This window comes from Ursus arctos, unplaced genomic scaffold, assembly GCF_023065955.2.
Source record: "Ursus arctos isolate Adak ecotype North America unplaced genomic scaffold, UrsArc2.0 scaffold_13, whole genome shotgun sequence".
NCBI lineage: Eukaryota > Metazoa > Chordata > Mammalia > Carnivora > Ursidae > Ursus > Ursus arctos.
In genome coordinates this window covers 37,059,958-37,083,763 of record NW_026622797.1, presented here as the reverse complement: position 1 = coordinate 37,083,763, position 23,806 = coordinate 37,059,958, and the positions used below count along the sequence as shown (strand labels likewise).

Sequence of the window (23,806 nt, the reverse complement as noted above, 5' to 3'; positions counted from 1 at the left end):
ACATCTGAAGGCTGGTTAAAGAAGGGGCATTTGAATTTCGTGCAATTCCCCTAATTCTGTCCAGTTGGTTTCTGATGCGTTTTGAAATAATCTTGCCAACAGAGGGTAGAATTTTCAAACATTTACTGTTTATTCACTCAAAACATGGAAGTTTTGTAAGTAAGTATGAGCCCTCCGTAAAGTGAATTAAATAAACATAGGCTTGCCGCCCTGGAGTTTAGTCTCAAACAGAAGACACGATCGTACCTAGGAAAAAAAAGATGTAGGTACCAGTAGAAAAATAGGCAAGGGAAATAAAGAGGTAATTCACAATGAAAGGACAATTGGTCATAAAACAAAAAAAGAAAAATCATGTACTGACAAGGATAGCCGTGAAATTTGCTCTGTGAGTATATGACAGAGGTTAGAGCAGTAACGAATTTTTCTCAAAGACATATTTCCAAAAGTCATCAAATAAATAATGTGGTTTCCATAGATGCTTTTCTAAACTCTGTGGGATCTTGTTATATGTAGGGTGTTTCTATTGTAAATTTTGCTAATTTGTTTTGAGCCTTTTAATTGTTCCAAATTTCCAACAACATTTTTGTATCCAAAAGGATATCTCAAATACAAAAAGTTGGTGAAGCAATGACTTACTTACAAAAGTGATTTTAATTTGAGGTGGGAAAGATTACCCCAGCTTCAGTTTCTGATACATCCCCCAGTGCACCAGGCCACCAAGACCTTCCCCAGAATTGTTTACATGTGCGAAGAAAAAAAATTGAGAAAAATTTGATCTAAAAGTTATTTCTAATATTGTGATTAATCTTACAGTCATTACCGGACCACAAAATGCTGCTTTTAAAAACATTGAATTATTTAAAATAAAATGTAAAAGATATCATACATGATATATCCCGGGGATTAAGCTATTCATAAGAAATAGGAGTGAGTTCATAAAGTACAAGTTTTTTTCCTTGTTATTTATGATAACTTAAGTTTTGGGTTCGTTTCATATGAAGACCTAACTTTCAAAATTTAGTTGCTAATCCATTATTTGAAGATTCATACTATAATTAACAGAGAAGCTTTGCAGAATAAAGTGAATTTTCTTAGGAAACAAACAGAGTCCATGAAGTCAGGTAAAGAAAGGTTTTTTTCACCTATTCATTTAAGGTTTTTTTTAAAAAAAAATCTAATTCTGAAATTTTTGCCTGAAGGAGAAGAAAAATATAATTAAATGGCAAATTTGACCCATCCCATGTATCCATACCCACTGATCATATTTAATAGCTTAATTTGATCATCTTCTAGAATATTTTAAAAGTATTAATAATGTAAAACTCATATCCTGAATGATTAAATGGGATTTTGTAATATTACTTCTCTAAATGAATTTTTTATAAATGTTCAGTGCTTAATAAAGCTTCAAGTAAGAAAAAAAGAAATAAAAGTGAGATGATAAGCTTTTCTGTTAAGAATTATACATGATCTAATTTGGATAATACAGTGACTTAGTCTTAATTTATTTCAACATTCACTTGTATATTAGAATGAACAGCTGGTTAATTTAATAATTTGTTATAATTCATTTGTTTCTTGAGTATAGTTTTTGTCTGCCTATTATTATGTAATACTATGGAAATATTAAATTGCTAATTTCAATATAGCATAAAAATATTGCCCAGTGTTTTCCTCTTTATGAAACAAAAAATTATTCTTATTATGTGGATTCTTCTGCAAATTGGGTACTCAGTAGCTCTCAGTTAATTAGGTTATCATTTCATATATCTCCAAAAGCTTTTGCAAGGAACATAAAATTGGGCAGAGTCTGTTCATTCTGATTCTACAATTCTGGTTCTAAAACTATGCTTTCATTTTATTGGAAACTATTTTAGTGGTGACATAAAGTCAAGGTAACCCATCTATAATAGTCTCTTCCATTGCTTTCCCCTCACTGCCAACAATCGTTTCTTTATATACTTTATTTTTTTCATTCCCTGCTAAAATTCTGGCACTTTTAACCCTTCTAAATATTTGAAAGATAAAGTCCTGCATGCTGGAAAACATTCACAGAGTAAGTATAACACATCAAATATGATTCTTTGGGAAGCGGTCATGAGGTATACAGAAGCAGTAGTGGCCAACCTAACTGGATTTATGGTGGAAGCACTGTGCTATAATCCTACAGAGTAAGTTAGTAATGGGAGACTGAAAGCTATAGCTTGTTAGAAAGTGCATGTGAGATCGTTAGAGACATTTCCTATGGCTACTGACTTATAGGTTGACATCTGATTTGTTTCACCAGTAAAATCACTGATGCCTATAAGAAATCATCGTTGAATAAAATAATATGTGAATGCCTGACTGGTTCAGTCCTCAGAAGCACGCAACTCTTGATCTTGAGGCTGGAGCTCAAGCCCCATCTTGGGCATATAAACTACTTCAAAAAAATTTTTTAAGGAGGTAGGGGCAAAAGGAGAGAGAGAAAATCTTTTTTTTTTTTAGATTTTATTCATTTATTTGACAGAGAGACAGCCAGTAAGAGAGGGAACACAAGCAGGAGGAGTGGAAGAGGAAGAAGCAGGCTCCCAGCAGAGGAGCCCAATGTGGGGCTCAATCCCAGAATGCTGGGATCACGCCCTGAGCCCAAGGCAGACACTTAACGACTGAGCCACCCAGGCACCCCAAGAGAGAGAAAATCTTAAGCAGGCTCCACACCCAGTGTAGAGCCTGATGCAGGGCTTGATTTCACTACCCTGGGTCATGACCTGTGCTGAAATCAAGAATTAGTCGCTTAGCTGACTGAGCCGCCCAGGTGCTCCTGGTGTAGAGACTACTTAAAACAACAACAACATACAATTAAAATACAATGCATTTGGCTATCATTACATTGCTGACCTACAAAGCAAATTCATATATCTATAGTAGACGACAAGTTAATATTTTTAATACAAACAAATCAATAAATAGAAAAATGGCCAAATATTATGATAGGAGAACTATAAATAGTGAATAAAGATATGTTAAAAACAGTCAATGTTACTAGTAATCGAAGAACTACCAGCTACTTGGGAAAGGGGAGATGGGCTTAGTAAGTTGAAAAGGCAGGACAGTCTCTCATGGTTTGTGGGCCTACATAGAAAGAACATGTGTCTCTCTGTACTATGTCACATCATTCATGGAAATTGTTTTTCCTCTTATCCTTACAGGAACCAAAATTATTACCTCAACTCTCCCTTTTGTTTTGACTATGAAGCTTTGGTCTTTAACAACAAATATAATAGGAATGAACTCAGTTGGAAACATTTTATTTGTCATTTATCCTCTTTTTGAGTTTTGGGGGATTTTTCCGAGTGTATTATGTGTTTTATTTATTCAGCAGTAAAGAGAATATAAAATTTTTCAATGAAAATAACTGGGAAATTAAGAAATGGTTAAGGGACCTAGAACTGTAGAAACCTTAAAAAAAGATTTTAACTGTATCTACATGCAAAACCTAATAGGCTGATTTTTCCCTTTGTTTTATTATTTATTTTGCCATATTTAAACTTTCTTCCTAGAAATCACAGAATATTAGATCTCAGTGAGACCTTAAAGGTTACGGTATCCACCTCCTCTTCACTCAACATGGGAACAGAAGACATGAAACTAAATGACTTCTCTAAATCATATAAACAATTTTACACTAGAACACCACAGTCTTTCCACTAAACCCCAACTTGATTTGATTGACAAATTAATTGCTTCTGTGTGTTTTTTCACACTCATATCAAGGTCTAATGTTTCTGAAAAATGATGCTCCCCTCCCACTCACTTTCCCAAGGGCAGCTCAACATGCATTGGGTAGTTCTTTCAGCAGACACATCCTTCTTCTCTTCTCTCTCTCTCTTTTTTTTTTTTTAGATTTTATTTATATATTTCAGAGAGAGAGAGAGTGCACACATGATCGTTAGAGGGGTGGGACAGAGAGGGAGGGAGTGGGGAAGGGAGAAAGAGGAGAGAATCGCCAGCAGACTCCATGTAGGGCCCCATACCAGGCCCCTGAGGTCACGACCTGGGCCAAAACCAAGAGCTGATGCTTAACTGACTGAGCCACCCAGGCTCCCCCCTTTGTCTCTTCTTAAGGTGAGAGTGGAGCTATGATCTTTTTTTCTATGGGTATTAGGTGCCCTCTCTGCCATCTGCTCTGTATTTTTTGAGAAACTGTCAACCCCACTGGCCATTTTAAAATTACTTTAGGAGTAGTGTGAGTTAGGACTATAGCAAAAAGAAAGAATTTTAAAAAATATGAAGTTATCAAGAAAGGAAATGAGTAAAGTGAAGATTAATGGAGAACATCCAGATATAGTTATATTTGAAACCAGTAAATTTAAGGCAATGGAAATACATTTGTGTGGATGTTCCTTCTGGAAAAACAGGTCGGACAACTTAGTCCATTTAATCATAATAATTTATTCAATACTTTGCTTGCTAAGAAAGTAAAGAAGAATTTTTAAATGCCAAATAATATGGCTAGATACCCTCTTCCAGAACACTTTGTAATCATGTTTTGATCCCACAGCTTTAGTGAAACTATTTCTTCCAGCCAAATCCACTGCTATTAATTACTCCTTAAAATTCTATCTTCTGTTATATCCTACTTCCCCACTTCCACCCTCTTTGCTCCACCACGTATGTAAGGTATGCTTTTATTTTTCTTCTGGCCACTCCTACTTTATTTCCACTGAGTTCCTGGCTAGGATTCTGTGCTCTTTTCCCTCTGAACTTAACTATCTATGAGAATTTTGCCTCATAGCTCCATTCCTTGGTTAAAAATTTCAATCTGAATGCTCTGTTCCTTATTGCTCCATATTTCCAGCTATCTAGAGGGCATCTCTCCTTGCTCAACACATATTCACTATTGAGAAGATGAAAGTCTCGAGTTACAAAGAAGAATAAAGAACCCTAACCTCAAAGTAGCTACAATTATCCAGAGATCACAATGAATGAACTAGCAGAGGAGCTAAGAATTCATTGAAGAGATTAGTAGATGTTAAAACTTGAAAGGTAAGACGGTTGTGGGCTGCGTATGTTTCTAGGACTCCAAAAATCAGTCTAAATATCAACAACTGTTGGAAGGAAGTAGACTCTTTTTTATCTTTAGTCACCCGTTACACATTTTTTTGTGGTCCACTATGTGTCAGATACTTTTCTAAGCACTGGAGCTGGTTTTACAGCAATGAGGAAAACACACAAAGTCCTAATTCTTCTAGAGTTTGTGTTCAAATGGAAAAGTCAATGAATAAATTAGTGAAACAAATGAAAAAGATAATTTCATCTGGCAGTAAATGCTGTGAAGAAAATGACTGGCTGATGTGACAGAGAGTAACTGAGGTTACATCTGGACTGTCACTCTAACAGGGAAGATAGGCATGCATGGAAGGGGTTTGGGGGAGTATATTCCAAGCAGAGGAATAGAAAGTGCAAAAACCCTGAGGTTGGAATAAGCTTGGCATATTTGTTGGGACAATAGAGGCTTACAGGTGTGGAGTATAGTGTGGAAAGGAGAGAACATTGTGAAATGAAGTTGAGAAAGTGGACAAGAACCAGACCTGTGGGCTTTAGTCTGTCAAAATAAGAGATCTGAATATTTATTCTAACTGTTCACAACAATAATCTGTGGCACTTCATGACACAACATAAACACATTGACTGAACATGTCATTAGAAATTGAATAACTAGCAAAACCACAGTATCTGTCAATATTTAACCAGTATTATTTAAGACTCAGAGACAATGAATCCGGGGATATGAATGTGGTCACTAGAGAAATGTGTTCCTTGCAGACTAAGGATGTTTTCACAGGGGCTAGTTTAAGTATCTTTGCCTATGCTCAAGTCACAGAAACATTCTCCTATGATTTCCTTAAAAGCCCAATGATTAAGGTTTTTAGAGTTAGGCTTAAGAGCAATCTCCAGTGAATTAGGGGTCAGGGTTTATTTTTTTTCAAATGAATGTTTCAGTTATTCCAGCGCCATTTATGAAAATACCTTCTTTTCATAGTTATATTGTTTTGGGCCTTTTATTAAAAAATCAGATGACTATAAATCATGGGTTTATTTCTGAGGTATTCATTCTGTTCCATTATTCTATTGGTTGATCCTTATGCGAATATCATACGGTCTTGATTTATTAAGAATCATGTAGTTATGTGAGTCATGAAATCAGGTAATATGTGTCCTTCATCTTTGTTTTTGTTTTTTTTCCCCCAATATTGCTTTGCATATTCAGGTCCTTTGCATTTCCATATGACTTTTTAAATCATTCTGTTAATTTTTACCAAAAACCAAAAAAGCCATTGGGTTATGATTAAAATTGTAGTAAATGTGGGTTATGATTAAAATTGTATTAAATTAAAAATTGTATTAAATCCATTGAGAATTAAATCCTCAAAAATACAGCATGTTAGAATCCATGAACATGGTATATCTCTCCATTTACTTAGTTTTTCTTTAATTTGCCTCAGCAATATTTTGTAATTTTCAATGTAGTGGTCTTTGACATTTTTTGTTAAGTTTCCTACCAAGTATTTTATGTTTTTAACACTATTTAAAAGTATTTTTTAATTTCATTTTCTAATTGCTGCTAATACATAAAAACACAATAGACTTTTACATAGTAATTTTGGATCCTATGATATTGTTATATATGCTCATTACTTCTAAAAGGTTCTTTGTAGATTTTGTAGGATTTTCTTTGTAAACAATTGTGTTATTTGTGGATAAAGACTAACTAACTTCTTTTCCCCTGATAGTTCTTCCTTTTCTTATTGAACTAGCTAACACTTCCTATATAATAATGAACAGAAATGGTGAAGGTGGACACTCTTGTCTTATAAGCTAGGACACTTTAAAACTAAAAATGAAAAAGAGAATAAACTCAGAATAAAAGATATTTTCCAGAAAGCAATATTGTAATTTTGCTTTAAACACTCCTATGAGTTTAAAAGAAATAAAAAGAAAAAATATTTTATCTTAAATGATATAACACTTCACATGTCTGAAGTTCTTAATGCCTTCATCAGCTTAGGGATTGATTTCTAGTATCATTTCTCTTCAGCCTGAAGAACTTTCTTTATGATCACTTATAGTATTGTAGGTTTCCTGGTAGTAATTTCTCTTTTTTTTCTGTTATCTGAAATGTTCTGATTTAACCTTTATTTTTTCTTCTTCTTCTTCTTCTTTTTTTTTTTTTTGAAAAGATTTTTAAAATTTTTGAGTAAACTCTCCACCGAATGTGAGGCTCAAACTCACAACCCCAAGATGAAGAGTCACATGCTCCATGGACTGATCCAACCAGGCACCCCTAAGCTTTATCCTGAAGGATATTTTCACTGGCTATACAATTCTGGATTGACAGTTTCATATTGTTGTTTTAACACTTTAAGATGTTGTTCCAATACCTTTTGGCTTCCACAGTTTCATATAAGTCAGTGATTATTTGAAACTGTGTTCCCCTGTGTGTAACATATCATTTTTCTCTGATTACAATTTTTCTCTTATATTTGCTTTTCAGCAATTTTACTGTGATGAGCATAGTTTCTTATTTATCTTGCTGAAGGTTTGCTGAAATATTTGATTGCTAAATTAGGGGGATTTTTTGACATTATTTCCTTAAATATTTTTCATCTCTAAGACTTTCTCCTCTCCTGAGACTTCAGTTACTTGCAAATTAGATATTTTGCTATTGTCCCACAAGTACCTGAGGCTTTTGCTATTCAATTTTTCCCCTCTTTTACAGATTAAATAAATTTTAGTTATCTATCTTTAAGTTTTACTGATTCTTTTCTCTGTCATCTCCATTCTGTTGTTATGCCAATACAGTGAACTTTAAAATTTCAGATATTATATTTTTTCAGCTAGAATTTTCATTTGGTTCTGTTTTGTAGTTTCTGTACTCTTACTTAGTTTTCTAAATTCATTAGGAGAAGATTTTTCTTTATCCCATTGAGCTTAAGTGTAGTATCTACTTTAAAGTCATTGTCTGCCAATTCTAACATCTGCATTATCTTGTGTTTGGTCTGTATTGATTGTTTCATCTTCTGAAATGGGTCGTATTTTCCTTGTTGTTCATGTCAAGTAATTTTGTATTGCATCCTGAATATTGGGAATGATGCAGAAATTCTCAATTCTTTATATTATTCCAAATTGTTGGTATTTAGAGATATTTGGATTTGGATATTTATTAATTGCTTGTTGGTTTTGTTTTAACAGGTAATTAACTTGGCTGGATTAAAACTATAAATGCAGCACTTTGTAAGAGCTTCCATCTCAGTTTAATTATTTTATCCTTAGCTTGGCTGCTCAGTGTCTGCCCCATGCATCTGTGTTTCAGGGTTTTCCAGATTTTGGAGGAATGATTACATGGAATTTGTGACTTACCCTTCTGGCTGTCTCCTTATGAGATTTCCCCTTCACTTTCTGCCAGCTGATGCTGCACTCAACAGTCCTCTGGTCATTCAAACCTCTGAGTTTTCTAACAGATTTTCTGCCACCTTGTACAGCATAGACAAGGGTCTGTCCTTAGGCCCAAGACATAGAAACAGGAGATTCATCATGAGCCAGTTCCTTCTTTCAATGTCAACTCTCTTCCAGAATCGCCTGATTTGGCTCATAGTCCAGAGACTTCAGGTAGGTACTTTTTTTTTTTTTTTGGTCTTTATGTTGTAGCTTGTTTTGGTTTTGTTTTTAATTTAGAGTTTACAGCTATTATATAAGAAAGGGTCACTCCACTAGGAACTCACATGACTATAGAAGCAAAACTTGGTTGTAAGTTTTTGAAATTTTAAAAACACATAAGAACTCTTTTTTTTTTTAAAATATTTTATTTATTTATTCGACAGAGATAGAGACAGCCAGCGAGAGAGGGAACACAAGTAGGGGGAGTGGGAGAGGAAGAAGCAGGCTCATAGCAGAAGAGCCTGATGTGGGGCTCGATCCCACAATGCCGGGATCATGCCCTGAGCCGAAGGCAGACGCCTAACCGCTGTGCCACCCAGGCGCCCCAAAAAACACATAGAACTCTTAAGTCTCTAAGAGAAATAGTTCATGTATAGTGCCTACCATGTCAAGGAAAGTGGATAAGTATTTCAAACAGTTGTATTTTCTATTGAACTTAATTTCAGTTCACTTTCACTGCCTTCAGGAGAGTCAACGTCCTAAACCCACCCCCACCCCCCCACCCCCCCGGTCGCATTTTACTGTCTTAACTATTGGTAGGTTTTGGGCATGAAAAGATGTAATTATCTATAGTTTAGGCAGTGGTAGTATTTCAAATTTATAGCCCTTAGAGATGGAATAAATTCAAGTGATCCAGGTAAACCCTCTAATTATGCAAATGAGAAAATAAAGACCAAATGATTATGTGATTTAAATATTAACACAGATGGGAATTAAACAAAGTTTCCTTTTCTTTTTTTTTTTAAGATTATATTTATTTATTTGACAGAGAGAGACAGTGAAAGAGGGAACACAAGCTGGGGGAGTGGGAGAGGAAGAAGCAGGCTCCCTGCTGAGCAGGGAGCCCAATGTGGGGCTCGATCCCAGGAGGCTGGGATCATGACCTAAGCCGAAGGCAGACGCTTAAAGACTGAGCCACCCAGGTGCCCTAAACAAAGTTTCCTAATGTTGCATGTCCAAGAAGAGCTATTTGGATCAGGGGCGCCTGGCTCGCTCATTTGGAAGAGCATGTGACTCTTGATCTCTGGGTCATGAGTTCAAGTTCCATGTGGGGTGTAGAGATTACTTACATAAATAAAACTTTAAAAAGAGTTATTTGTACCATATCTTAATGATTTTACTTCTGTAGTATATCACTACATACTAATAATTCTATCCACTCTTTCTCTTGGATATCTTTAGGACCATATTATTTCATAAGCTGCTAAGAATCACAGAGGGTTTCTGAGTAGTTGATATGCATAGGACAATACTGATATAAATTGAAAATTGAATTAGATAGTATTTATGAAAGCACATCACAGAGTTCTTGGTACAAAGTTAGCATCCAGTAAGTACTCATTCTTCATCTTCTTCCTACTTCTCATCTTTCTTATTTTAATTGCTTATACTTTCAAGATACATTTGAATTCAGGGAAAGCAAGGGGAAGTATCACTCCTATTCTTTTTTGGAAATGCTGATTTCCAAAATTTAGAGCAACTCTCTCATAGTCTCATCCTTTCTTGTCCCCTTGTCTTGTTTATCTATTTCATTGCCTTCTCGCTAATACAGCTTCAAAGAGACAGGTAAGTAAGCAGGGTGAGGTCAGCAGAATCTCAGGCTACGGTTAGTGAGAAGGGAGTAACTGTTCTCACTCCTTTCTAAGCAAAAGAAATAAAGAGAGAGAGCACACAAGCAAGAGCACTAGTTAAAAATAGATTTAAAGTCAAAGGGCTTCTAGCTTTTCACCTCTATGTAGCTTTGCCTCTGTTTAATCATCTTTTAATAAAGATTATAACACTAATTCAGGGATAGGAAAACTTTATAAAGTGGCAGATAGTAAACATTTTAGATTTTGTGGGCTGCATTCTGTTTCATATTTTCCTTTTTTAAAATAGCTTCTTAAAAAATATAAAAGCTATTCTTAGCTTGGGACCTGTAAAAAAAGCAAGTGGTGGGCTGTAGAATGCTGACTTCTGTACATTAGACATTCTATTGTCTAATGTTGAAGAATTATATGGCATGATACACATGAAAACACACTGTAATTCATGCTACAGATATGTGTGGTATTATTATTAATGACAATAATTGCCCATTGTCATTTGGAGGGCAGCACAAAGGCCTAACAGAATTGGATATAGGTAATGTAAGCTTTGATAGAGGGAATAATGGAGGAAAGTTCTGAGCCATATTAATATATGGGCGACACTGTTTTCCAAGTACCAGCATAAGATCCCAGCAATGATACCATGGAGCAGGGCAAGATAGAGGAAACACCAACGCACAGACTGTCTACTTCATAATACTTTTCCAAAGCTAACCTTAGCAAAACTAATCTGGCTGCTTTGGAATTAGAGAAAAATGGCATGAAACCAACAGCCATAATCCTCCCTAACAAGGAATGTGCCATAATTTGACTTTTTAAAAATAATTTAATTTTAACATCATTTTTAAATAAACAATTGAATTTCTAAGTTCCTATTTTTAACATTCATTGAATAGTCTTTCAAGTGAGTATTGTAAATAAAACGAATCATCATACACTCTCTGTGTTCCCTGTTGCATTTTAAAGAACGTATATAGTAACAATTACATCTAGACTTCAAATACTTTACTAATCATATTTTCTGGGGGAAACAAAGAAAGTAGTTTCCCAAGAGTCAAGTCTTGTTTGATTCAAGTTCATTGACAGTTACTTATTCACTGGTAACATTAAAAATCATCCTAATTTTATTACTTCATTTTCCATATGAATGTAAAAGGATTATTCTATTCTTAAAATAATAACATAAATCCTCTCTGAAGCACAGGGTCTGAGAGGTTTTGCAAATCCATGACTCACTCTGACAACGAGAGGTCAGCAGTTTCTGTCCCCATATGCCTGTAGAATTTCATCCACAGACGTCATTTTGAGAAGTGCCGGCACGACGCTGGACGGTTTCTTAGGTACTGGAAAGCCTGTGCCATCGACCATTGTTGAGTCGTAATTTCACATTACCTTTTAGTCATGTCTAAAATTGGAAGCAAGTAATTAAATAACAAATATCATGCATCACAGAACAAGAGGGATAATGATGTTAAACGCATTGACTAATTCTCTAACTTAACTATTTGATGTATAAAAGGAAGCACTGAGTCAACTGATGAGGCATAGGCATCATAAGTTATATGAAGTCAAGGGAAAGGGGGAAAAAAGCACTAGAATTTCCAGCCACAACCCCAGCCAGAATAGTATCAATAGAATCTGCTGATAGAATAACAGAATACAAGTCAGAGAAACACCATCTTAAAAATGTATTTATGAGTCAGAGCCTATTCACATTTCTCATAGGAATTACTGATTTCTATGACCAACATTAGGACTTTTAAAATGACATTGAAAATGAAAGATTAACTTTTTCTTTGAAATGTAAAATGCAAAAATAACTAAATTAGGCTAGCAAATCTTCCTGTTTTAGAAAGGCACAAAATTACCTGTAGGAAATCAGGGGGAAAGAACCCAAAAATAAAAAACACCTGGAGCCATATTTAATCCTTTTTTGTCCCCTTTCACCACATTATATCTTTTGCCATATCCCACAGATTCTATCTCTAAGGGTCACTACCATGTAATAAACAATGAGCACCTACTATGTACCAGGCACAGCTCTATCCCCTGGGGCAGAATAGCAGACACATAGAAAAAGAAATACTCTGTCATCATGGAACTTAAAATCTAAGAAAAGGGGGGCTACAATTAAGAAATAAGGAAATCAGGGGCACCTGAGTGGCACAGCGGTTAAGCGTCTGCCTTCGGCTCAGGGCATGATTCCGGGGTTATGGGATTGAGCCCCACATCAGGCTCCTCCACTATGAGCCTGCTTCTTCCTCTCCCTCTCCCCCTGCTTGTGTTCACTCTCTCGCTGGCTGTCTCTCTCTCTGTCAAATAAATAAATAAAATCTTAAAAAAAAAAAGAAATAAGGAAATCAATATATACTATGTCACTTGACAAGTACTATGAGTACTCATACAGAGTATGAAACAGAGTAAAGAGCTAGAGGTGACTGGGGACGTAGTATCTGAAGGTGGTGGTATGGTTTTGAGGCTGGTTAAGGAAGGCCTCAGTGACAGAGGAACATTTTGAGCAAAGACCAGAAGAAAGTGAGAGGGGCCGAGCATATGACAAGGAGCAAGAACATCCCCAGCAGACGGAACATGGATCAAGGCCATGGGGTAAGAGTATGAGTGGGACATTTGAGGAAGAGCAAAGGGCCAGTGAGAATTTGTATAGTGAGTGAGGGGGAGATGTGAGGCAGGGGTGGTATGAGAAAAGGGGGAGTCATATGAGTGGCCTTAAGGAAGACTTTAGATTTTACTCTGGAATATAGGAAGCCACCAGTGTTCCTTCCCACTTTAGACCTCATCATATCTCAACATGACAGTGTAACAAGAGGCTTCTACTTCATGTCTCACCTCCTGGGTCTCTTTCTTCAAATGCATATTTTACTTTGCCACATTATCTATTTTTCTTAAACCTAGAACTGATCATTACTCTCCTATTAAATATATCCCACTATCTAAAACAAAACACAATACCTAATCAAACCATTGTCAAGACAATCTAATCTCCGTAATCAGAATCTCTAAAGAAAACGGATGGCACAAACTGGGTAACGTGAGGAGGGCTTAGTAATGGAACCAATTACAAAGGTGTGGACAGAGTGTAGGACTTGCATAAGAGATAGCACAGTACCCTGGGATTAGCAGCTGCGGAGAGCCTTACATCTCAGGATTCGTTGAATTGTATCCCCCAAATAGATATGTGAAGTCCTAACCCCCAGTTCTTCAGAATGTTGTGTTTGGAAACAGGATCATTGCAGATGTAATTAGTTAATATAAGGACATACTGGAGTGGGATGGGCCCATAATCCATTATGACTGATGTCCCTCTAGGAAGAAGAGAAGAGACATAGAGAGAGACACACAGCGAGAAGATGGCCATGTGACAACAGAGACAAAGATTGAAGCGATGCTTCTACAAGCCAAGGAAAGTCAGTGATTGCTTGCAAATACACAAAGCTAGAAGAGGCAAGGGAGGAGTCTCCCTTACAGATTTCAGGGGGAGCATGGCCCTGCTGACACCTTGATTTCAGACCTCTAGCCTCCAGAACTTAAGACAATAAATGTTTGTTACTTTAAGCCACCCGGTTTCCTGTACTTAGTTACAGCGGCCCTATGAAACTAATACATCTCCGTTTGGCCTGAAGGGAGAAACTCTCAGAACCCAGAGAGGATAGCACTTATCACGTTCGATGGAGAGCTGCAGACCTACAGGGACCTGGCGGATTGAGAGCCAGAAGAATAAACACTCCAACCCTCTGATCACCTGCCAGTGTCTCCCCTTGGTTGAACTTTATTGGAAGGCAGAGGACAATTGAGGCCACTGATATGTGTCCCTATGCGTCAGCCACCAGGGGCAGAGAGTACACAAAAGCAGAAGGGGAGTTAAAAGGACAGGTAGAACTATCCAATGCAAAGTCGCTAAAAATTTTGGGACAGCTTATCTTTCCTGCCTCGTCTCCTGTCCTGCTTCTATATGCCACATAGGATCAGACACCAGGACCACCAGCTGCCACTCAAGGTACCCTCATGTGTTGTACCATCATGTGTCTGCTCAGATAGTTCCTTCTACTGAAACATTTACTATCCTTACCACCTTCTCCAACTGTAAAATATAACTCATCTTCCAGGCCCTCCATGAAGCGTTTTGTGATCCACCGAGGCAGAAACTCCCTGCACTGCAGCTCCAATATTCCTGAATTTACAGTTCTACAATCACACCCACCAAAATCTGTCTGGTGTCGTAGTTAGACATCTGTCTTCTCTTTTCAATTGAGAGATTCCTCAGGGCATGGATTGAGTTATAGTCATCATTTATAACTGTTCACCTCGATATTTCACAACAATGTGCACAAAGTGGGGATTCATATCTATTGGTTAAGTTGAAAATGATAATTTTAGTATTGAAATGAAATTTAGAGCCAACCAGTTCAATCTGCCCATTTCACAGAAGTAAAAACTGAGGCCTAGAAACAGACAATTAATGGCAAAGTAGGACTAGGATACAAATATAAATTTGCTCAGTCTGGAGCTTTCCCATTATATAATCATGGAATAAAGCCATCATTCTCATAAAGCTCGTAACCACAACTCCAAAGTCTTGTAAAGATAAGAAAAAGTAAAATGTAAATGATTTAGCAACATGTGAATGAAAAGCTTTTTAAGATACTTGCATATTGAGAAATTCTTAAAAAGTATTTGAGGAAATATTTTGAGCTTTATTGATTCCACAATGTTTGAGAAACAGCTTGCGGTATTTAGCGACCCCCAAAGGCAGCTGGGTTCTCCCATTCCAACGTGGGAGCAAGTGTGTTAAGAAATAAATAGATAATTATTTTCTACAATTTAAAAGTAAATATAACTGAAGAGCTTAAGCTGTCTGCTTAAAAAATTTCAGAATCATTTCATCCTTTCCTAGATTTTGTAACCAAAATGTCAAAGCCAATTTCAACCAGGCCGCAAATCAAAAGGGCTCATTACTTATCTCTATTATCTAAGGAAATCAACTTTCTTGTGTGACAAGAACAAGGTAATACATTTCTCTGTTTTTATAAATCTTTCTTTTTATTAAAGATTTTACTTATCTGAGAGAGAGAGAGAGAGCACAAGTGAGGAGGGGGGAGAAGGGAGAGGGGCAGAAGGAAATGGAGAAGCGGACTCCCCAGGGAGTGCAGGGCCTTACGTGGGGCTCGATCCCAGGACAAGATCTTGACCTGAGCTGAAGCCAGATGCTTAACCAACTGAACCACTCAGGCACCCCAATTTCTCTTTTCTTAAATTAAACTTGTCTTATTTGTGCATTAATTGATACTATGCCTGCTCAATGACATCTTTCTGCTTGAGAAAACAAGGAAAATGAAAACCTGTAAAAGTTAATGAACTTCCATTTTTGTTGTGGTGTAGTTCAGGAAGTTCCCAAGACCACCTTCGTTTCACTGATTCTCTAGAAGGACTTTCAAAACCCAGCAAACATGTCTACTCACAGTAAAGGTTTATTAATCAGCAAGAGGCAAACCTATACAAGGCACACTTAGGCGAGACCAGGCATGAAGGCACCAGCTGTCCTCTCCCAGGGGGATTGTGTGACCCGTGCTTACTTCTCCCAGCAACCATGTGTGACGACGTAAATGGAATACTGCCAACCACAAAAGCTCACCAAGCCTTGGTGTCCAGGGTTTTTATTGGAAGTCAGCAATGTACACATGGCTAACCACCCATGTGATTAACCTTAGTTCCCAGCCCCTCCAGAGGTCAAATTGCTATCACATGACCCAAGGCCCCCACCATAAATAACACCATTCACATAGACTGTGTGGCATGGCCTAAGGACTCCAGGTAAACAAAGAGACTCATTTCCTGCAGACAGCACAGGAAGGTTACTCCTAGGAGCTGGGGCAGGGACCATTCTTTAGGCAAGGTTAATCCTTTACTACGTAAGTGTTTCTTGTAAATTTAAAGTTTAAGTTTCTAAGAGCTTAAGGTGCTTATCCTGTTGTTTTCCGCTCCTGCCTAAGGTTTTCCATCTGAGCTTCCAAGCTTTCTCAATGACACCAGGGTGTCTCAGTACTTTTTCGTGGTGTTCTTTAGGCACAAAGAAATTCCTAATAGTAATTAGGGCCAAACAACTTAACAGTAGTAGTTTGCATGGTGTCCAAGAGACGATGCTGTGATTCCCTGAAGAATTTTATTTTACTTTGTTTTTTTAAAGTAATCTCTACCCCCAATGTGGGGCTCGAACTCATGGCCCTGGGATCAGAGTCACATGCTCCACCAACTGAGCCAGCCAGGCGCCCCAAGAATTTTAAAATTCCACGGTGCCCCTAGGAGGTTGCCGCTGTGCCTCAGGGCCACTTGGCACATAATTTCAGAACCATAGTTCCACATCATGCTTAAGTCACTACAGAAGACTATTCGGACATTGTTTCTGTCCTTTAAAGATGTTTGGTTGAAAAGTAAATATGTGTCGAATACTAGCAACTGGGCTTCCATAGACAGGCAAGATATGCTCTGGACAGTTTAAAGTGTTTCACAGATGTCTTAAAGTTAATAATGAAGGAAAATTTGGGGAAAGGATTATTTTCTCCATTGAACAAATTAGTAAACTGAATTTTCCAGAGTTTGACATAGGGTCTAACAGACATTCAAAAAATGTTTCTTAAATTGAATTGTAACACGAATAGGAAAACTTGCTTACCTTACCTGTCACAAGTGTACGTGCAAATAACATCTGTTAACACCAAGCTTATTCCTCTGTTCATTAGGATGAAACAATTTCACACTTTAAAAAAAAATCTTCTTTTTCTCTCTTTTCCAATCTAAAAGCAACCATATTTTGGAAATTTCAGGAGGAGGAGAATTATAACATCAACCTTATACATAACTTCCATTATTTTTGTCCTTATTGTATAATATGCATGCCTACCTAGTTGTAACCGTATCACACATTACATTTTTCTTTCACTTAACATAGTTTTGTAAGCACTTCCCATTGTTCTAAACAAACCTTCTCTGAATTACCTTTCACTTCTTCCCTAATTTGGAAGAGATTTCCTCTTGCTAAGAAAATCTCTACTCTTCAGAACTGAAAGTGTTGCTTTGTACAAGTGCATCTTCGGCTCTGTTACTTTGATGCTTGATTATCCTTTAGTTTGAACAAAATTATTTCCTTCACTGTGAATTACCTAGCAACGATGGTACTGGAGGAAAGAGATTTATCTTGCTCTTGCTTACCGAACCAATGAAACATTCCAGTCTCAGGGCCAGGGAGGAGCCAGGCTGTAAATTTTTTTGACTTCTGTTATAAACAAAGCCTGTCAGGGGAAGGCTGTGACTTGACACCCTTTTTAGAAAGAGAAGCTGGGGAAAAGAGAGAACGTGCCTCTCTATTCATGTCACTATGTGCCTTGGGAAGAGGAGATTGGGGATTTCTATATGCAGAGCCTAGGCTGACATCTTTCTGGTAAACCAAAGCCATAATAGTGGAAACTTTGAGTTGCCTTTAAACCTCAAAGTCTTGGTGACTCCTTCAGTGAGGAGGGAACTGGTTCTCTGTCCGGGAAGTGTCAAGTTGTTAGTGGACCTCTTTTTGTCTTAATTTAAAGAGCTTCCATGGCATGGGTTGAGAGACGGGATTTCCTTGGCACAGTACTCATTTGGGAATGAGTTTCTGCACTCAAGTAAATGAACCTGTGTTTTGGAAATGAGGGATTGGCATGATGGATTTAGAGGTATTAATTATGGCTGAGTTTATCTTGAACATTTTTAGACCACTGTTGTCACTGGAAGAGGCAAAGAGGAAATTCAAAAATAAGATGAGGAAAGGAAGCTGTCAGAACCATAACTTCAGGAATAGAGAATCATATCGATGTACTGCTAAATTGTAAATATCTAAAGGGGAATCAACAGTTAATATTTGATCTCACCCTTTTTTATTTAAAGGAATGTACTCATTAATTAACAAGCAAGATATTATTTATAGCATTTTGAATTTTAAAAAATCTCCTTAGAATAGATAGGAGAGTAGATTCTCTCATAGCGTCATTATTGATGGGACTATAAATTGGTGCTAAGTTTCTGTGATAATATGCGCCAAGAGCCCCAAAAGTACATCTACCCTTTTCTGCAGCAATTTAATTTTTTGAGACTTCATGCTATGGTATATTAGGAATGTAACAGAGTTTATATGTTAATAGAAATAAGAAATATTAACATATATTAAGTGTTATATAGCTTTAAAATTTTTTTTTAAAGATTTATTTATTTATTTTAGAGAGCGAGAGCTTGTGACCAGGGGGAGGGGCAGAGGAATAGGGAGAGAAGCAGACTGTCTGCCAAGTGGTGAGCCTGATTGATGCAGGGATCCAGAGATCATGACCTGAGCTGAAATCAAGAGATGGTCGCTTAACTGTCTGAGCCACCCAGGCACCCCCAAGTGTTATTTATCTTAAAGTCATAAATAATCTAATTTTAAAAATAAAATAGAATTGATTAAATACATTATGATGCAGGTATGTAGTAAAATTCTATATGGTCATGAATCATGATGATGTACAGATGTTTTAATTATATGGAAATATTCAGGGGTACCTGTGTGGCTCAGTTGGTTAAGCGTCTGCCTTCAGCTCAAGTCACGATCCCAGGATCCTGGGATGAAGCCTTGCATTGAGCTCCTTGCTCAGCAGGGAACCCGCTTCTCCCTCTGCCTGCCCTTCTCCCTGCTTGTGCTCTCTCTCTCTCTCTCTCTGAAAAATAAATAAATAAAATCTTAAAAAAAAAAAAAAGAAAATATTCAGAATATATTACAAAGTGAAGAAAAAGCAGAAAAAGAGAATTTATCATTTAGTTATTTTTATACACACGGATGCAAACACTAGAACGAAATATCTCAATACAGGAGAGTAGTGTAAGGTTTTATTTTGGGTAATAATAGCTAAAGTGCTTCCCCTTATTTCTTGCTCCCTGCCTTCCCTTCCTCCCTCCTTCCTTTCTTCCTTTTCTTCTTTCCTTCTTTGTTTCCTCCCTTTCCTCCTTTCCCCACCCTCCTTGTCCTCCTTTTTATTCTTGATTTTCTCTGTATTCCAAGCATTTAGGCTTTTATTTTATAAGTTGAAGGAATACACTGTTTTGTTTTATGTTTAACTTCATCTTATAAAAGCCTGCTATTTGGATTTAGGGAATTTAGGGTGGAAAAAGAAAGAGAAACAACTGTGTCCCTTTCTTTTCTTCTTGATGGCCTCTCCCTTCATGTTCCAGGTTCACTTCCTCCATGGTTGAAGAGGAGAGAACAGGAAAGTGAGGACCAACATTCCACTGTGTCTTTCAGAAGCAGACCTAGAAGACTATTCCATCCTGTTCATTGCTCTTCAGGAAATGAATTTGTTTTGTTCTGTTTTTAAAGAATTATTTATATATTTGAGAGAGAATGAGAGAGAGCAAGCGGGTGTGAGGGGCAGAGGGAGAGGGAGAGAGAGTCTAGGCTGACTTCACGCTGAGTCCAGAGTCACATGGGAAAGAGGGCTTGATCTCAGGACACTGAGATCACCATCGGAGCCAAAACAGAGACTTGGGTGCTTAACTCACTGTGCCACTCAGACCCCCAGGAAATGAATTTGTTTTAAAACTTAAAAGATTTCTATTTCTTTTTGCCTGTTTGGATATTTGAAAGACTGGCAGAAAAACAAGTCAGGTATTTGCTGTATAATTATTTTGTGTTATTTAAATGTTAAGCATTTCTTCTCCACAACAGGCAAGAAGAAATCACTTTTGCCTTTAATGTGTAAAATTAAAACGATTCACAGCTTTTCTGATATCTCATAACATTTTTCTAATAAGTTAATAAATCTAGGCTTTTTAATGTTCGAATTAATGTCTGAATAAAAATCTTCAAGGGCACCAAAAATAAGTCACGTTTAAAGGCCAGGATAAGAAAAGTGGCAATAGAAAAAAATGTTTAATAATGATCTAAAGCAGCTGACTATGTCAATTCTCAAACTTGACATTGTCTCCAAATGTTAGTCTTGGTTTTAGGGAAGGTGCACAGCTCGTTGCAGGTTAGAAAATATTGAGAGTTCACACTGGTAGTGGCAGACAGTGCTTATGTTGTACAAACAACTGTATACAGCCTAATGCGAAGCAGACGGTCTGAGTTTTGAGAATATGAAGCTTGTGGTAGATAAGTGAAATTTATGCTATGGTAAGTATGTTTTCAACCAATCCTTTTTAAAGAGTGAATCCTGTCATCACAATCATTATAGGTGCTTCATGCATTTCATTTCAGGGGAAATTGATGGTCTGACTGGAATTTTAACTTTGCATTTTAACTCATTTTCATGCTGCCAGTGTCCCAGATTGAACACCAGGGAGGCTGAGCCCAGGATTTAGGCAAGTCTGAGTCTGTTTGGAGGGTGAAGATACAACATGACATGGTTCTCTCTTCACAAAGATGGATGAATCCCATAGAAGTGAAGTCATGGCAAGGAGAAGGGCTGAGAGTTCTGGGGAGACTTCAGGATTTCTAGAAGTGACTTCTAGTTGGTTCAGTGGCAAGGAAAGCCACCGTCAGTGGACGGAAGTCTGGGGGATAAGGAACAAGGTGGTGGACACTGCAAGAACAAGTTCTTGGAACACCTATGACAAATATGTGTGGGGGTGGGGGTCCCAAAACTATGCAAGGACCTTAAGGTATTTGATTTCTATAGACACTGCGGAGTTATACTTTTTTATATTGTTTATTGTTACTGTAGTCTTACTGTTGTCACCTGGAAAGCACAGATTAGTTTCGTATCTCTTTTGAAAGAACAGAGGAGTAGTTATCAGATGGCAAACACAAAAGGCACAGTACAGGTAGGCTTCTTGTCCCTGTCTTTAGAACATTAAACACTAGAGGTATCATTTGGAGAAGAGAGCAGTTCACAAGAAACTAATTAGCCAAAATGGGGTGGGTGGGGGGGAATCCTTGAGTAACATTATTCTTCCAAATAAGAATTCTTCATTCTTGGGTCAGACTGATAAATGAGGTGGCATTTCGACTGATTGATTGGATTCATCCCTCCAGGGTGCCGCTGAGCTTCAGACACAAAGGATAGAAATGTGCTTGGATGTTGCCCTGCTTTCTTAGTATTGCACAGTCAGTTGCCTTTCTAGTATTTGTAACTGATTGGGAAAATATTTTAGAACAAACCAATAACAACTTCAAGATAAAAAATGCTACACACTTCACAACTCCTTCCTATTATACGAACGTGTAAATTGAATTCCCTTTAAAGATGCAAAAACAAGGGTTGGCTTCCCCAAAATGTTTTCATTGGCTTTAGGGAACTAAAACACACCAGTCTGGGTGACTAATACTTCCTGTAAAATAAAGATAGATCAACACATAATTAAATTCTGGCTGAAATGTAATTGTTGTCTTGGAAACAGTTTGGGGGATAAATACGGTTATGCTAATGGAACTAACTCCTCATGATTCCCACCAAGGATCTAGTTTAGTCGTTAGGCCAGGCCATCTTACTACCTCCTGTTATCTATTTTGTATTATTTAAAGGGTTAAAAAAAAAAGTTCCTAACAGAACACTGAAGAGGAGGGAAAAGGGATAAATCTTAAATTAGTTATTTGTCAGCTCTCAAAAGGATTCCCGTTGGAGGAGTAGGTTAAAAGTACCTTGGGCTCATCTGTGAGTTCCAAAGATCCTTCCCACCACAATAGGCAGAAAACAGAGTTAGCATATCCAACATTTTTAACGAATAATTCCTGGCGTTATTTCTCTGAACTCCCTCTTTGGAAGATTTAAAATTCGATGGCTCCAAGAGAAACCAAAATCCTAAGCGGCCAGTGTTTTCTAGTTTCTGCTCTGAGTATACAGTGATTTTGTAGGAAGTTCCACTTCGTGCGTAGCCTGAAAGGCAGCCTGCCTGCACTGGAGGGTTTTGTTGAGGCCGAGTGTGAACTCTGGGCGCGAGAGCGCATCTCGGCTCTTAGATCACACCCACTCGGGTGTGCGTGTGAGTGAGTGCGCGGGTGCCTGCGCGCGTGTGTACGTGTGGGGAGGTGTGCGCCAAGGGGGTGGGGTGAGGGGGAGCGAGGAGGGCTCTAGGTGAAGCCGGAGCAGAGGGAGGTCGCCCGCTCCGGCCTCTCCCCCAGGGGCCCCGGTGGCTCGCTCGCGCTCCGGCTGCACCTCCCGGTGCGCGCCGCGGCGGCGCCACAGGCCCCTGGACCCTTCGACCAGCGCCCTCCGGCCGCCCGTCCCGCGCGGCCCTCAGCCGGGACCGGCTATGGCACGGGACTGACGGCCGCCTCCCCTCGCCGGACCCTCTGCCCCGCCCGGGGGCTCGCGGGGGCCCCGGCACCGCCCCGACCTGCATGAGGGGCGGGCGCGCCCGCGCCCGGAGCGAGCGGCCCTCGGCGCCCCCGAGGCGGTCCCCGGCCGCGCCGGAGGACGAGGAGGAGGAGCAGCGGACCGGGCCGGGCTCCCCGCCTGCCGCGGCCCGGGAGCACGGGCTCCCCGGAGGGAGCTCGGGGAGTCCCAGCCCCGGAGGAGGGACCCGGAAGCAGAAGCGGAGCCGCGAGTCGAGCCGAGCCGCTGCCCCCGCTGCCCGCCGGCGCCGGGTGGGGGTCCCGGCGGCTGGATGGGCAGCGGCGGCGCGGGCCGCGGGCGGCTATGGGCGAGGAGCAGAGCACGGTGAGCGGCGGCGGGCCCCAGGAGGCGCGGGCCCCCGCTGGCGGCGCCACGGGCCACCCCGAGCCCCCGAGGCCGCGGGGGGACAGCGCCGGGGATCCCGGGCCGCGCGCCGCCCCCGCGGAGCCGAGCGGCGGTGGCTGCGGAAGCGACTCGGGCTGCGCGGACACGAGCGCCCCGGAGCCCGAGAGGAGCCGGTGGGGCCCGGACGGGAGGAGCCGAGCGCCCGGGCAGCCCGCGGGACTGGCACTTACCGGGCCCCTCAACCCACAGACTTTGCAGCAGCAGCTGGAAGAGGAGGAGGAAGCTGGGGACCGAAACGAGGGAGGGGATGAACGGCAGGACGCGTCCCCAGGCGAGGAGCCGGAGCCCAGGACCCGCGTCGGGGCCGCGGACGAACTGGTCCTGGACGTGCTGGGTCAGCGGCGCCCAATCCCCGCCAAGAGGCAAGTTTTTTGCTCCGTGTTCTGCGTGGAGAATGACCTGCCCGAGGCCCCCACCGCGGAGCAGCTCTCGCCCCCCGTGTCTTCACCTCGGGCTCCGCCGGTGACGAACGCTCCCAGCACCCCCTCCTCCTTCCCCAGCCCCCGGCTGTCCCTCCCAACAGACCCCCTGTCCCCCGACGGCGGCAGCATCGAGCTGGAGTTCTACCTGGCGCCCGAGCCGTTCTCCGTGCCCAGCCTGTTGGGAGCTCCACCCTACTCTGATCTGGGTGGGGTAGGGGATCCCTATGTGCCCCTCATGGTGCTGATGTGCCGGGTGTGCCTGGAAGACAAGCCCATCAAGCCCTTGCCCTGCTGCAAGAAGGCCGTGTGCGAGGAGTGCCTCAAAGTCTACCTGAGCTCCCAG

General features: G+C 39.8%; 1 protein-coding gene and 1 long non-coding RNA gene across 5 annotated transcripts in view; one reads left to right on the top strand and one right to left on the bottom strand.

The window, feature by feature from the left end:
• LOC123001348 (uncharacterized) lies at nucleotides 1-23,300 on the bottom strand. 3 transcript variants are annotated; one of them, XR_008958969.1, is made up of 5 exons: nucleotides 23,212-23,288; nucleotides 18,870-19,024; nucleotides 16,983-17,098; nucleotides 11,526-11,694; nucleotides 1-246 (listed from the first exon to the last, which is right to left on the bottom strand). It is a non-coding gene; the product is annotated as an uncharacterized LOC123001348 (long non-coding RNA). The 3 variants fall into 3 exon arrangements; XR_008958968.1 differs by lacking the exon at nucleotides 1-246 and having other exon boundaries at nucleotides 9,217-11,694; XR_006410144.3 differs by lacking the exons at nucleotides 1-246; nucleotides 18,870-19,024 and having other exon boundaries at nucleotides 9,217-11,694; nucleotides 23,212-23,300.
• Nucleotides 22,847-23,806, top strand: part of RNF217 (ring finger protein 217) — a 127,932-nt gene continuing 126,972 nt past the window's right edge. For both annotated transcript variants that reach the window (XM_044386301.3, XM_026504737.4), the window contains exon 1: nucleotides 22,847-23,806. In XM_044386301.3, coding sequence (XP_044242236.1) covers nucleotides 22,940-23,806 — 867 coding nt within the window. In that variant the 5' untranslated portion in view covers nucleotides 22,847-22,939.